At 59.2% G+C, this 14,812-nt stretch overlaps 1 protein-coding gene and 2 non-coding genes across 6 annotated transcripts in view; 1 reads left to right on the top strand and 2 right to left on the bottom strand.

Moving 5' to 3' along the window:
* The window catches only part of DPP9 (dipeptidyl peptidase 9), a 39,847-nt gene extending 26,214 nt beyond the window's left edge, over positions 1–13,633 (bottom strand). For 3 of the 4 annotated variants that reach the window (XM_036115963.2, XM_036115964.2, XM_036115965.2), the window contains exons 1-5: positions 13,468–13,633; positions 12,450–12,505; positions 10,029–10,119; positions 5,923–6,176; positions 841–953 (exon numbers count right to left, since the gene is read on the bottom strand). In XM_036115963.2, the coding sequence (XP_035971856.1) occupies positions 841–953; positions 5,923–6,176; positions 10,029–10,084 (423 nt within the window). In that variant the 5' untranslated portion in view covers positions 10,085–10,119; positions 12,450–12,505; positions 13,468–13,633. Of the gene's footprint in view, positions 1–840; positions 954–5,922; positions 6,177–10,028; positions 10,120–12,449; positions 12,506–13,358; positions 13,447–13,467 lie in introns of those variants that run through there. The other variant, XM_078057251.1, reaches the window with a different exon arrangement.
* Positions 13,634–13,888: 255 nt separating this feature from the next.
* On the top strand, positions 13,889–13,960 carry TRNAG-UCC (transfer RNA glycine (anticodon UCC)). The gene has a single exon. It is a non-coding gene; the product is annotated as a tRNA-Gly (tRNA).
* A 199-nt stretch (positions 13,961–14,159) lies between these two features.
* TRNAV-CAC (transfer RNA valine (anticodon CAC)) lies at positions 14,160–14,232 on the bottom strand. Its single transcript has one exon. It is a non-coding gene; the product is annotated as a tRNA-Val (tRNA).
* Between the last annotated feature and the right edge of the window lie 580 nt (positions 14,233–14,812).

The raw sequence follows: 14,812 nt of genomic DNA, 5'->3' as shown, positions 1-14,812 counted from the left end.
CCTACCCACCAGCACGGAGGGCCACCCAAGGGGTGCTGTCTCCTGGTCCCCAGCGCCAATCCCTCCTGCCTGGATCACCATCCTGTCCAGCCAGAACTTTTGGTGAACCCACCCACCGGCACCCGTTCCTGCTCTCTGCATAGGGGGAGCGGGGCAAATTCAGGACCACCTGACCACCCACACACCTAACCCTGGGGGGGGGGTCTAAGCAGGTAGACTACCGTGGACACCACGCAGTGTCCCTGAGGAGAATTCTGAATAAGACGTGGAGATGCAAGGAACGTTAACAGCCAGAAACGCATTTTTGAAAAGCAGAACCTGAAGCACAACGAACCCCATGCTTGGTCGGCTTGGGGCCTACCAGGGACAGCAGAAATGAGAGCTGTCATATCAGCGCAGAGAAATCCAGAATGTGCCCCCACCCCGTACTGTCACACTGCTTTTACAACCAGAAAGAAGTCAACCTCAGCGGACGCAAAGGCAGCCTCGTCCCTCCCCAGCCATCTTCTCCCAAGGCGAGGCGAGCTGACTTTGGATGATGTTAATTATTAGCCCAGTCCCCATCAAAGGGCCTTGGCAGGATTGGTTCCAAGTCTTTGGTGAGGCATCGAAAAGGAAGAGATGCTTCTGATAAGAGCTCTTATCAGAGCACACACTCTGGGCCTTGAGAAGAGTGGGGAGGAGGGGAGGGAGGCCCACACGCCTCTCCACGGGCTCTGCACTAGCTACCAGGCTGGGGCCGCTTGGGGGCTGAGGGCCCAGGGAAATGCGTGGGGCCTCCCTTGCCCATGGGTGAGGCCCAGGCCAGCTCCTGCCAGAGCCCTGCACCGTGCAGCTCACCTGGAAGTGATCCAGCATCTGCTTCCAGGACAGGAGCAGCAGGGCCTCTTTCCGGACCTTCCTGGGAATCTCCGAGTAGAGGAGGGAATTCTCGCGGCTGCCATAGGGCATCCCTTGGGGACAAGAGAGAAAAACCAGAATGGGGGACCTTGCCCAGGACAGGGAGAGGGTCTTGGGCCAGGAACCTGGCTCCCCATGGCTGGCCCCAGCTGGTTCCTCTTCAACCTCCTCCTCCCAGTGTGTTCTGGCGGCACACCCCTCCCCACGGACGCTCCGACCCTGGGTGCAAGTACGTTAGCAACAGTAATGGGGTCTTCTACCTCTGAGATGTCTGCACGAGTACCCTGTCCAAAGTTACTGAAGGAATAGCACGCAAGAGAACAAAAAGGAGGCCAGTGAAACCTGCCTCTCAATAGGCTACGCTCTGGTCTGTTAGAGGCTTTTGCTGGGGCCAAGAACACAGGGTTAGAGTAAGAGCAAACGTACGCAAGGGAGCTGGGAAACGTGCATCTGACCAGCACTCTCCCCTCGGCACTACGGACGTGGGGCTGGGGCGCTCTCTGGGGGGGCGCTGAGTGGCCCCTCCAGCCCCCATGCGCTCGATGTCACCTCAGTGGTGACAACCACAGATGTCCCCAGACATCACCCACTGACCTAACCTAACCTCGTACAGGAGGACAGGAGCGGCCCAGCGAGGATGCTGTGTGAATGCAGCAGCAGGAAACAATGCCCGTCACACGGTGCCTGAGACGGGTCACTCGGAGAGACGTGGGCCTATTTCGGCAGTAAGTCGCCGTGTCTCACGTTCTTCCCTCTCTCAGGTGTGTCTTATTGTCAAAGGTGCTGTCATATTCTTAGTGGCAAATAAAAAAACACCTATTTCCCCACTGGTAGTGTCTTTGACTCGACGGATGACGGCAGGGCTGTGGTTCACGGGCGAACAACGGACTGCAGGAAGCCCAAGCCCCCTCGGTCCTGAGTTTCTCCAGGAAGAAGACTCCGTGTGATGCCGGCCTCTCTTCAGGACCGCCTCCCCCACGCTCTCGCGCTTATGAGGCGGGTACGGGAGGCCCCAAGCTCGGCACCTCCAGGGCTAGAGCCCGACAGCTAACGTCTGCTCCCTTTACAGTTAGCTCAACAGGCAGCTTCTCCACACGGCAACCCACGTGGTGTTTCCACTTGTGATACAACTGGCATGTGAAGTATAATTAGTAAAAGAACGTATTTAAGGGAAAACATGAGGTTAACAAGATTTCCTTTGGAAACCGATTTAGGGAAAACGCGGAGGTCACGTACACGTGCAGGCGGGCAACGATCACGATCCCACGTCTAGGGACCCTGGATGCTGTGCGGTCCCGCTCCCTCATCCCCAGCTAGAGGCGCAGGCGCGTGACGCTACCTGTCCAGGCCGCCCACGGGGCGTCCTTCCTTCTCGAGGTCACACGACTACTGGGGACGAGAATCCTGCGGTGCATGATCCCATTTGTGTGCACTGTCCAGAACAGGCAACTCCAGGGAGGCAGGATGTGGACTCATGATTGCCAGGAGCTGGGGGCACGGGGAGGGGAGCGATGCCTAATGGGCCCCGAGTTTCTTTCAGGAGTGATGGAATGTTCTGGAATTAGACACTGGTGACGGTACGAGAAGCCACTGAGTAGTGAGCTTCAGGTGCTGGGAATTAGACCTCGTGAAAGAGAATGGTCACGGAGCAGCGTGCAGAGCTGGGAGGCAGCAGCCGGAGCTCTGGACGGCCCCTGTCCTCGGGGCTCTGGGGGAGAGCCAGGGCTTTCCAAACAGGAAGTCAACAGTGCGGCCTTGCCAAGGACATCGGAGCCACCTCCTCTGCCCAGCGGCTTAATAAGCGATGCCACCAAATGGCACAAGCCAGCACATTCCCTGTGTTGTCACAGTGACACTGGGTGCCCAAGCCTAGGGTCTGACTTCTGCTGTCCCTGCCCCTCCCCTGCCTTCCCTGCCCAGCTCCGCCCCAGCCCCCAACATCCACGAGGGTGGCAGGTGGCCCAGGTCTGCACAAGCACCATTTCCGTCACCGTGCACTGTGGCCTCGGCAACCAGCCTGATGGACACATGACTCCCGCTGGGCCCGGGCTCTCCTCTAGGTCACGAGGACACAAGAGGCCTCTCTTCCTTCTCAGGGGCTCCCCGAGTTGTCCCACAGTCTTTTGTCCTACACGAGACACCCGTTTGCAGGGGGACCAGCCGACCCCGTGGAGCGGGGGAGCTGCCACCATCCCATCTTCCTGGCAACGGAAGTCCTTCTCTGTTCATCTGTCCTCTGCACCAGACTTCATCATGCACATCTGGAAGAGCCTTCCCTGAGCCTGGGGTGATTGGCTCCACATGCACACGGTGGCAAGCCTGGTGCCCACCGAGAAGGCAGGGGCTCCCAGGGGAAGCACGGGGGCAGGCTGCACGCTGGGCCTGGCCCGTGGAGGCCCTTCCTGTCCCGACCATAAACACCTGCTGGCTGCTAGCATTCCCTTGGGGGCTGCGCCAGCATAACGACCACCGTAAATACATGGGGGCTTCAGGGAGGCTGGCCCCCAGAACTCAGACTAGAGGTGGAGGCCAAGGGTACCCTGCAGGTACTGAGGAACATGGAAGGATCAGCTCAAGGGTGAGCAATGTCACCCCAAAAGAGGCAGGATGGCTCTGAGATGCCCTAGGAAGGTTCTGGGGTCTCTGCCAAGTCCACAGCCCTTGTCTAGAGCTGCCCCCTACCCACTGTGGTAGGCCTCCTGCAGTCTGCAGGGACCCACTCACCCCAACCCCAGACACACGCACAGGCTGCAGACAGACAGACATCTGATCTACGCTGAACCCGTCTGGTTCCCTCTCCCAGAAGTTTGGAGAGAGCTCATCCATTTCTGCTGGTGGCCAGAACCCGAGATGGGTAACCCTGGGAGTGTGGCAGTGGGAGGCAGGAGAGCAGTGGGAGGGGGATGTACGGAGAGGAGCACGTGCCGAGCAGACGCCCGGGCCCCACGCGGCTCCAGGTTCTCAGGGCCATGACATGAGGCACGGGGTCGGGGGGCTCCCTGACACAACCCTGTGTCCTTCCCACGAGGTGCCCCTGGTGGCTCGAACTAGCTCAGAGGGTTTCTGTCCCTTTCAGCAGCTCTGTGGTTGGCTAAACAACGGCCCCCAGGTGCTCAGGTCCTAATCTCAGAGCCTGTGGCTGTGATACCTTCATGCAGCGAGAGGGACTTTGCAGATGCGATGAAGTTCAGGCTCCGGAGCTGGGGAGAGTAGCCCGGACTACCCAGCTGGGCCCAGTGGGATGTGTCCCCATAAGGGAGGCGGGAGAGTTTTCAGACACCCGGCGGCCAAGACAGCAGCAGTAAGCCGCAAGCCAAGTAGCACCGGGAGCCTCCAGAACTCAGAAGAGGCAAGGAACCCATTCGCCCCTAGAGCCTCTGCAGGGAGCACGGGGTGGCCTTGCTGACACCTTGATTTTGGCCCAGAGACACGGATTTTGGACTCCAGGTCTCCAGAACTGTGACAGGCTACATTTCTGTTGTTTTAAGCCACCGAAGTTGGTGGCGATTTGTGACAGCAGGAGCCCCGGGAAACTCTTCCAAGTACCCTGCCCGGGACGCCAGCCTGAGCTGGAGTTGGCGAGGGATGGAACACTGTGCTGGGGGGTCCCAGGATCGTGGGGAAGACAGAGCAGCAGCCACCACAGCCCACGAGTCCTGGCCGCGTGTGACCCCGGGAGCCACGCCCCCTCAGGTGAATGACACGTGAAGCCCACCCCCGCCCACCGCCCCCCCCCCAGCCAGAGCTGGTAAACCCTTTCCCAGAAAGGGTATTGTCGGCTTTAGGGGCCATACGGCCTCGGGTGCCGCGGCGCCCGGAAGCAGCCCTAGATGGTACGATGGCGCGGAAATGAACGGGAGTGGCTGGGCACCGGTGAAACTGCATGTACAAAGCCGGCGGCCGCCGCTCACTAGACCCCTCCTCTTCTAACTCCGTGCCCGCCAGACCACCGTGTGGCCTCCACGTGCCTCTCTACGGAGAGGGGCTGTGTCAACTCCGGGAAGGGGAGAGCCATGCGGCACCCACGGCGGTCACTGCCGGCGCCCTCGGCCGGGGTCAGCCCTGTGCAGAGGACAACCCGCATTCACGGGTGTCACCACCCCTCACCCCAACCCTGACGGAGGGCCCGGCCGGTGCCGGCATCGTCCCCGGAGCTGTGGGTCCGCAGAGGCCGGTCGGGCCCTCGATGTCGAGTGGAGAGCCGAGACTGCAAACCTGCCCCCGGTCACCAGTCGTGTGTCGTGCCGCTTCCAAAGGAACGTGCTCAGCACGGCTCCCGCGGGCCCTGGCAGACCTTCGGGCGAAGCAAGGCAACGCTCACTTGCCCCATAGACACTCGCTGTCCACCTCCCGGCAGCCAGGCCCGCACGAGGCGTCACCGATGTGTGAAGCTCTCAGCTGGCCGGTGGGGAACACACCCGCCAACGACCGCAGGCGGTGTACAAAGTGCTGCTGCCAGGGCACACGCCCGAGAAGGAACTCACTAGCGGTTCACGTGCTTATCCAGGTATTTAGGGCGGGGATGGCAAGCCCATGGCCAGCCACCCTCTGTTATTAGCTCGCGGCACGCACGGTGCACAATCGTGGCACCTTTCCTTGAGCCTCAGGGTCCGGGCTTGCTGGCGTCTCCCACTGCTAGGGGTCACTCACCGGCCCGGCCCCGGCAGCTGGGAAATGACTCAGGGGGGCAGGTCCAGCCACCCGGGACTGGAGACAACCTCAGGGGCTCAGAGCCACGTTCAAGGCCCAACCACAGTACTGCTGCAACAGTGGACCACCCTCTGCTCCGCTCACCTGCACACCTGACGCCCCGGGCACCTTGTGCCAGACCTTCACTGTAAACAGATGTCACCGTGGGTGGTGTGGCCTCGTGGGACATTTTGCCCAGGGCCAGGCCCATCTTTTTGGACCTTCTAATAGGACCAGCTGGCCTCTGGAGACAAGAGAACTTGGTAACAGTGTCCCAGAAACCCTGCCACGTCAAGGGGGCCTGTGGGGCGTGAGGGCAGCCGGAGGGCTCACCTAGGTAGTAGAGGCGGTGGGAGTGGGGGCTCGACTCGTCCGTCTTCTGCACGAACTGGAAGTCGTGTGGGGCCTTGTTGACGATCAGGCCCGAGTTCTTGCGGCTGCTGTGGATGATGTTCCGGAGCCCGTCCCACGAGTGCTTCTGCACCTGGAAGCGGGATGCCGGCTCCTCCATCTCGACCGCGTCACCCCGGTCAGACACTGCTGCCCCGGTGGCCATCCTCTCTGTCCCCTCAGAGTTCAGTGCGAAGCTATGAGCAGGAGGGGACAGGGTGGGAAGACGATGATAGCCAAGTTTCACTTACAAGTTGCCCCCTTGTCACACACTCCTGACCCCTCTGACAAGCCCCAACCCCGGGCCACCTTCCCAGTCCCCCTAAATATGTCCCAAATTATTCTCTTTCCAACAACCACAAACAGTTCTGGATCCAAGCCGCTGCCACCTCCGATCCCAACAGACCCCATACATCCATTGCAAATCTGTTCCCATTGCTTAAAGCTCTTTCTTGGTTTCCCACAGCCCCTGGGGTAAAAACCAGTCCTTGTCACAGCCTTCAAGGCTCTCTGTCCTCTGACCCCTGCCAGCCTCTCAAACCTCAACCCCCCTTTATCAGTCCTCCAGCCAAAATGGCCTTCTCTCCACTCCCCAAACAGGCCAGACTCCTTTCTACCCCAGGGCCTTTGCATTTGCTTCTTTTTCTGCCTGAAACTTTTCCCCTCTCTTTGCTTGGCTAACTTCTAATCAGATCTCAGGGTAAGTATCTGGCGGGTCCTCAGAAACTTTCGATGACCATCTATACCAAAGCCGGTCTCTCCAATAGTCTTCCACACGCACCCCCCCCCCCGCCCCTGCCCTCACAGCATTTGTCACAATGGTTGGTTGTTGATCTCCTATCCCCTTCACAGCAGTGTCCCCAAAACCTCATGAGGTCCCTGGCTCCCAGCAGGCATTCTACAGAGGGCCGTGGAATGACTATCTTGCATTAACCCCGCTGGGAGACGCTCACTCACGTGCAAAGAACTGAGCATAAAGAATTAACCGGTAAAGCCCGTCACCCGTGCCATCCAGCTAGCTGGGGATCCGGCACGGCAAACTCTCGTGCCTCACCAGAGGGGCTCAGAGAAACAGGCAGCTATGTGCAGGCAATGTGAGAACCCCAGATGAGGGGATGGATGCCCCTCAAGACAGCCCCCTCTCCTCTCTCCTCTACTTCCCCGAGCAGCTGTGGCCAAGGCGCCCTCCCTCCCTTCTCCCACCCTTGCTGTTGAGCACACTTCTTGACCGGACTGGACTAGCCAGGCAAATATTTGTCTTAGGGAAATCTAAACACAGCCACAGTGACCTGGTTCTGGAAGAGCCGGGGTCTCTAGTGAGGCCAGCCAAAGTGAGCAGGGCAGCCTCCCTTTCCTCCGTGGGCATCGAATGGACTAAGGCCTTGCTGGACTAAGGCACTCCTCGTGCTCCGGGATTAGCAGCTTTGCTTTGCGGGCGGAGTTTGGGGTTCACTGGTCAGAAGTGGGAATTGCTACTGCTAGACCCACGGGCAGGGACAGCACAGGCCAAGGCTTTAGAGAAGCAGCAGGCAGAGCTGTGCCCGCCCTTCACACAGGTGCCCTCCAATTCCCAGGAGGCCTTGCCCCCTGCCAGTAAGAGAGTCTGCCACCGCCCCCCCCCCCCCCACCGGCCCAGAGTCTCCATCACAGGAGAAAGACACCTGCAGGCTGCTTCGAGAGGCAACGGGACAGAGACACTTCTGAGCACGGCCTCTGTGGGCCGATTTCAGAGCCCCCTTTCCAACATGACCCTGGATCAGATGAGAGGCAGAAATGCCTCCCTTGCTCAGTCCTATGTGACCCAGCCAGGGCTGGGGGGGGGGGGGAGGCGGGGGGAGCACAGCAAGCCAGGGCTTCTTGCCCCCCAGCCACAAAAAGAACACTCAGTCCGGTACTTCCTACGGTGGCTTTGAAGAGGCAGATCACAAGCTAACAGAGCATTCAGGGCCCTCGGGTCAAGTAAGCTGAGCCAGAGAAGACAGGAGACAGCCCAAGGGTCACATGCAGCGCATCCTGGCCCGCGGCAGAGCTGTGGTTTACCTCAGGGCGGTGCGGGGCAGGGGCAATGCTAAGCAAGGGCCGGGGCCGGGGCCAGGACGCACTGAGTGCTCCAGAACCCACATGGCCCCGAGCACTACTGGCAACAAGCCCAGAAAACCAGGCCAGGGGACTCCTCTAACCGGCCCAGACCCCCCCACCCCCCCCGAAACTGCTGCCACAATTCAAGCCTTGCTCACAGCAGAAAAACAGATCACGACCTCCAGGGCTCCCAAAGGGGACCCCATAAGCTAAGAGCCTGGCAGAAGCACTCACAAAATCACGGGGCTAATTTCCAAGCAAAGAACAATAAAAAAGATCTTGCCTCCGATCCCTGCAGAGAGCCCAAGGAGCAAAAATATGGTCCAGGAGATGAGAAATGAAATGAAACATCGGGAGAAACTTCTAGGAATCTTCTAGATGAGGCCAGGTGGCCTGAGCTCCCAGGCTGGCCAAGGCTTGGTGCTACGCCCTGGTCCTCCACTCACCTCTCTCCTCCCCAGAAGCGGAGAGAGACCGCAGACGAGGTGGGGGACGAGGAAGAGGTTACGTAAATGCCGCCCTTCCCATCCTCTGCCAGCTGTGCTGGGCCTCTCCACTCAAGAGTTTACACAGCTGGAGAAATGAAAGTGGATTCCAAGCCACGTAGGCCAGGTCCACCTCCAGTTTCCTTCTGCCTGTCAGCAGGACACCTCGCAGACCATGAGGCCACCAGCACACAGCCCGGGAGCTCCGGTGCAGTCACGGTCAAGGCCCCAGGGGTGTTCTGTGATCTGCAAGCCGGTGCTCCAAGAGCCAGGACTGCTACCCACCCCCCCCCACCCCCTGCCCCGGCCCAGCCATCCACCAGAGACCCAAGCAGGGCCTGTGACGAGGGAAGCAGACAGAAAGCAAGAAGGAACTGCAGATTCTCAGTGCTGGCTGCAGGTCTGGGAGCGTTCGGCCGACCGCAGAGTGATGAGGCAGGAAGGAAGGCAGGCGCTAAGGAGGTGAGGGGTGGGGGCCTACCAAGCTCCAGGGAGGAAATGCCTGAGTAGCCCTGGGGACACACGCTGAGTCCCCACAGGTGGGGGTTCCCTGGAAACAGCAGGCCGTCCTCCGCCCTACAAGGGCTGCCCCGGGCACGTCGGCCTTCCGCGGTCACAACCAGCCTTACACAGACTCAGCATGCAGCCCAGCCTGTGCCCGCCAGGGACCCGATGCACTTGAGAAGGGGGACTTGGGTCTCCATCACTGACCTCCTAACGTGTCTACCCACCGGAAATGGAGCCTGAGTCTGGGGAATGATTCATGTGCTCAGCATCACGCCTGTCTTCCAGAACCTCCTGAATTCCCTTCCTGCCTGATGGCTTGTACTTGCTAAAAGCAAATGAACCCAGGAGGGATAGAAACTGACAGTGAGGGAGGTCCACTCGGCAGAGGACTTGCTATGGTCTTCATCTCATGCAAGGCCCCAGACACGGGGTTCACCGAGTGCCCAGGCCTCATGTGTATAATTATGATTACTTTTCACTGCAACCTCGACCGCTGGGCTCAGGGGTCAGCCGCATTTGGGAGGCTGGAAAGTGGGCTCAGGTCAAATGACCTACCCAACGCCACCCCCACAAGGAAGCAGAGGGGAGCCCACATCTGTTGGACCCAAAACCCACATCCTCACCACCCGGCCAGTGGTTCTCAGCTGGGGCTCATCCTGCCTGAGGGGGCACCGGGCAATGTCTGGGGTGTTGCTAACATTGAGGGATTGGGGCCAGGGGTGCCACTCAATCCCCTACAGAGCCCAGAAGGGCCCCCACAGAGAATGACTTGGCCCCATGTCAGTAATGACCAGGCTGAGAAACCCTGCACTAGCCCACACAGCCTCCTCATTCAAAATAGCCCGTCTTGGGGAAATGCAGAAAGGTAGGGGGTGGCGGGTGGTGGCGGGTATCTTCCCAGACCTATGACATCGTCGGAAATTCAGGAACCTCTGCCACGTCCCCACAGATCAGGGCTCCCGAGGCCACACCCCTTACCTTCTCCAACCTTCTGTGTTCTCGTGGTCCAGGCGGAGCTTCTTAACCTTCCGCATTAACCACTCGGCTGACCTCAGGAGGGTTGGGGAGCCTGTGAGCAAAGAGACCCCAGGCTGCAACTCCCAGCAGTCTGGGAGTGCCCGCTCTCAGCCATCCTCCCCTTCCCATTTCTCCAGGGACACCCAATACCAACGGCGCTCTGATGAGGCCCTGCCCGGAAATTCGAGAGGGCGCCTGGCATTTGCCAGAAACCAGCATCTTTTTTGTCGTGCAGGTGCAGTCCTCCCAAAGCGAGAAGTCCCCGAGAAGAGAGGAGTTTCAAATGATGCCAAGGACGCCATCCTTGGTGCTCACCAGAAACAGAATAATCCCTAGTTCCCCACTATGGCCACCCTCTGATGGCCTTCCTGACCTCACCTTCTCCCCTTGCCCTTGACCATGATCTCCAGCCACGCCGGCCTTACTCCCCCCTACACACACCGACTCTTTCTCACCTCAGAGCCTTTGCTCTCGCCAGCCCTGCTGCCTAGGACGCCCTCCCCTGCTTTCTGTCTGACCCATGCCCTCTTCTACTCCGCGTCCTAGTCTCACCTCTTCAGAGGTCTTTCCTGGCACCCAATCCAAAGTCGCTGCTTTGTCCTTCTGTAGAGCACTGAGTCTGGGATAGTGGTTCTCAAGGGGGATGACTCTGCCCTCCCACCCCCACCCTGGGGATGTCTGGGGACATCTGTGGTTGTCTCAACTGCAGGTGCTCCTGGCATTGAGTGTGCCGAGGAGGAGGAACTCTGCATTCTTTATTTGGGGGAAAAACTGAGTAAGATCCTTAGGCCGTCACTAGGCACTAGAATAAATCTCTGATGGGTCAGATGGTATAACCCCAGCGTCTGTGAGTCACCTCCTCTCTGCCTCCCACTTAGTTCACATATTTAAATGGTGCAACATCCTAGGACCTCAGTAAGTCAAATGATTATGGAATATAGAGTCCATTGGGGGTCAACTGATTCCCCTAACCCAGTGGGTCTCAACGAGGGCCAATTCTGCTCCCAGGAGCCATTTCTGGCTGTCACGACTGAGAGGCATGGTACTGGCTTGCAGACCAGGGAGGCTGCTAAGCATCCCACAGTGCACAGGACGCTCACCTCCACTCCCCAGTGCGAAGAATGATCTGGGTGCTGAGGCTGAGCACCCCGGCTCGGGTGAGCGAGCACTCTTCACTGGGATGTCAGCTCCAGGGGGGCAGGCCTACATCTGTCCTGTTCCTTCTCTATCTCCAGAGCCCAGAAACATGCCTGGCACACACGAAGCATTTTTGGTCAAATTAACGAGTCCCTGTCCTCCCCTGAATGCTGTCTAAAGTCAAAGGGAGCCCTGGTTTGGTCAGCAACCAAACCCCTTCTTGAGGAGGAACCAGGCCCCTGGTGGGCAGGTGCCCAGATGCTTCAAGAAGAAAGCAGCGCGTGGCCCTAGGACTGAGACTGTAGGGGAGAGATGAAGCCAAATGTCACCATAAGCAGCACTGGTCTCACTCTCAGTCCTGTGGTGAAAAGAGGGGTCGCTGTTGCCAGAGAGATATGGGTTCAAAGTCCAGCTCTACAACTTCTGGTCTCTGTGACCTTGAGAAGCCACTTAACCTCTCAGTTAAGTTACATTAGGTTAGGGCGCCTGGGTGGCTCAGTTGGTTGAGCGACTGCCTTCGGCTCAGGTCATGATCCTGGAGTCCCTGGATCGAGTCCCGCATCGGGCTACCTGCTCGGCAGGGAGTCTGCTTCTCCCTCTGACCCTCCCCCCTCTCATGTGCTCTCTCTCTCTCATTCTCTCTGTCTCAAATAAATAAATAAAATCTAAAAAAAAAAAAAAAATTACATTAGGTTAAGTTTAACCTCTCAATTAAATTGTGCCTCAGTTTCCCCAGCTACTTAAGACAGTACCTACATCAAGGGCTGCTGTCAGAATTAAGTGCTCAAGTAAAATCCTAGATGCGGCAGAACCTACATGACAGCTAATACTGTCAACTAAACAAGTCACTGAAAATCCCGCCACGGGGAGAACTGGACCAAAGCTCCTTTTAGAGCCAGGATCCCCACCAAATGCTGACTGAGCGCCAGGCACCGTGTTAGGTGAGGGGGGGATGCAGCCACACCTCCGCCAGATCCAGCTAGTCAGCGTTCCCCCTCCACAATCTTCCAGGGGGTTCCTACTGGGGCTGCTGGGGGGCGATGCTGGATGGAAATAAAAGTCTCCAGCGAGGGCACACAAAGCCACAGCCACTGGCCTGGGTCCCAGCCAACCGCCCAGGGAGGGCAATGACCTCAGGGTTGTAGAAAACCACTTCCTGCAGACTTCTGAATCCTGGAGCATGCAAATGAATCCCACCAGCCCACACGCCAGCCATCATGGTCACCCCACCCCGGCACAACTGACCTTCTAGAGGGTCCAGAAAGCCTCCATTCCAGCTGCAGGCGGCGTGGGACACAGACCTGGACAGAACAAACATGTCATTAATGCAGCAGGTTAATGGAGAGACTGGCTAACAACTCGCTCTCCTTCCACGCGGGAGTCCTGACTGTCCAGCCTGATTCAGGTTCCAGAGATACCCCACAGCCCTCCAGTGCTGTCTGCATGCCCTGAGCTGCAGCCGGCAGAACAGACCTCCCAGGTGGCCCAATTCTCTCAGGAACCAGCCGGGGACTACACCACAGTGCACACCTCCAGGGCTTCGGTCCCAGCTCCTAGAAAGCACGTTGGTTCTTGCCACTGAGACAAGTGACTTCCTCACGGTGGGGGGCGGGAGGGCGGCAGTGGTTGGGGTGGGGAAAGGGAACGGGCACTTCTGATGGCTCAGCTGCAGCATGGATGGGGAAGTGTCAAGGCTGGTCTAAAGCTGCGTGGGAAGAAGGTGGGCGGCTGGACCCGGCCGGGAGGGAGGCTGAGAGAAGGGGCTGGCCCCTGTGGGGGTGCGGGCCGGGGGAGGCCAAGCGCTGGGGCGGGGTGCGGAGGTAGGGGCAGGAAGCAGATGCAGGAGGTGGCCTCCGCTCTCATGCAGGGAGCATGTGTTTGCATGGGGAGGGGACCTCCAGAGTGGGGGGAAGGAGAGCGCTGTGGGTGCGGCCACTCCCGGAAGGGACCACAGCCAGGTGGCCTGGGCAGCGACGGGACGAGCGGGGAGGCTGGGCCGGGGAGAGGGGAGGTGGCCCGCCACCGCAGGAGTAGGGAGAGAAAGAAGGGCTGCCGAGGGCCCGGGGCTGAGGGGAAACCGAGCCAGGGGCTGCTGGAACCGGGAGTCCGGTCCGCGGCAGGGCCGGGGTGCGGAGAGGCGGGGGCGGAGGGCACCTGGGAGGCCGGTCAATGGCGGGTCCAGGGTCAGGGCTGAGGTGGGGCCGGTCAATGGCGGGTTCAGGGTCGCGGCCGAGGCGGGACGGGGCGCACGGGCGCTGCTCACCGAGCTCGGGGCCGGCGCGGAGTGGCGGCCGGGCTGGGCAAGGCGTCCCGGGGCCGGAGGGGCCTCACACTAGAGGCTCCATGCCCGGGACTGCGGCCCCGGAAGTGGCGGGCGCGGGGGACAGCAGCGGCGGCGGACACGGGAGAGCCGGCGGCTCCGGCCCCTTTGACCCGGAAGTTGAGCGGCCCAGGCGGCGGCCTACGATTGGCCACCGCCCGGGCGGTACCAAGGGGCCCGCGGCGCTTGGGGGGAACGCCGCCGGTTCGGCTCTGGCAGCCAGAGGCTTGGAATTTCCCTGGGGCGGCATCTTCCGGTGCAGGGAAGAACGCGGGAGAGCGACACCCCCATACAATTTGGTATCACCCAGCCAGACCCGCAGTACTTCTACTAATAGTGTCTAGAGAAAACCAGTTCTGCCGGAGCGTTGGTGGTATAGTGGTTAGCATAGCTGCCTTCCAAGCAGTTGACCCGGGTTCGATTCCCGGCCAACGCAACCAAAGCGGTTCCTTTTGTACTTTCTTACCATAACCTATTTGAATTTTCCTGCTAAGGTCCCCCAACTGGAATTTTTTATTACCTTGAAATAACTTTTAAAACGACAGGCGAAATCTAAAAGCCACGGCACACGAATCAGCGTCGCGTTTACTCCGGAGTAAGCTTTACGATGCTGCAGTGAGGGAAAAACGCAAGTGTGTTTCCGCCCGGGATCGAACCGGGGACCTTTCGCGTGTGAGGCGAACGTGATAACCGCTACACTACGGAAACGGGTAGAGGGCGCGGCTCCGGGGCCGCTATAGAGCACGCGGTTTCGGGGATTCCCGCCCTTCCGGAGCCCGCGGGCCTCCGCTGGGGGCGGTGCGTGCTGGGGATCTCCGAGAAGCGGGGCACACACACGGCCTTATTACCCCACCGTCAGCGCGGAGCTAGCTTGTCAGCATTTTAGATCAACTTCTTTTTTTTTTTTAAGAGCTAGGAGGACAGGAGGGTAATGGCAAGAATTTAGGGTCACATTGCTGTAAAATCTGTCCCCTCCCCTCCACCCCCAAACCAGGATTAGAGTGAGGGGAGCCGAGGCAGTGACCTCAGCGTCAGACATTAAGGGGGTGGGCAAAAAACCGCAACAATCAAGGTAAATGATATTTTGAGGCGCTATACCAAGAGAACCTATTAGTGACAGAATAACTCCATAATGAACAATATATCGAAACGACAAATCGAGGCAGGTTTCGGCAGTGCCTCGCCAAGTCGTAGTGGGGTCCGAGGCAAGAGCAAGAATGTGTGCCCCTCTGTGCCTGTTTCAGTGTATTTTTGAAAGGCGATTTCTCCCCAGAGCATCTTCGAGAAA

Source organism: Halichoerus grypus, chromosome 1 (assembly GCF_964656455.1).
Source record: "Halichoerus grypus chromosome 1, mHalGry1.hap1.1, whole genome shotgun sequence".
NCBI classification, from domain to species: domain Eukaryota; kingdom Metazoa; phylum Chordata; class Mammalia; order Carnivora; family Phocidae; genus Halichoerus; species Halichoerus grypus.
Note: the sequence above shows the minus strand (reverse complement) of the source record. Positions and strands in the feature narration are given on the sequence as shown.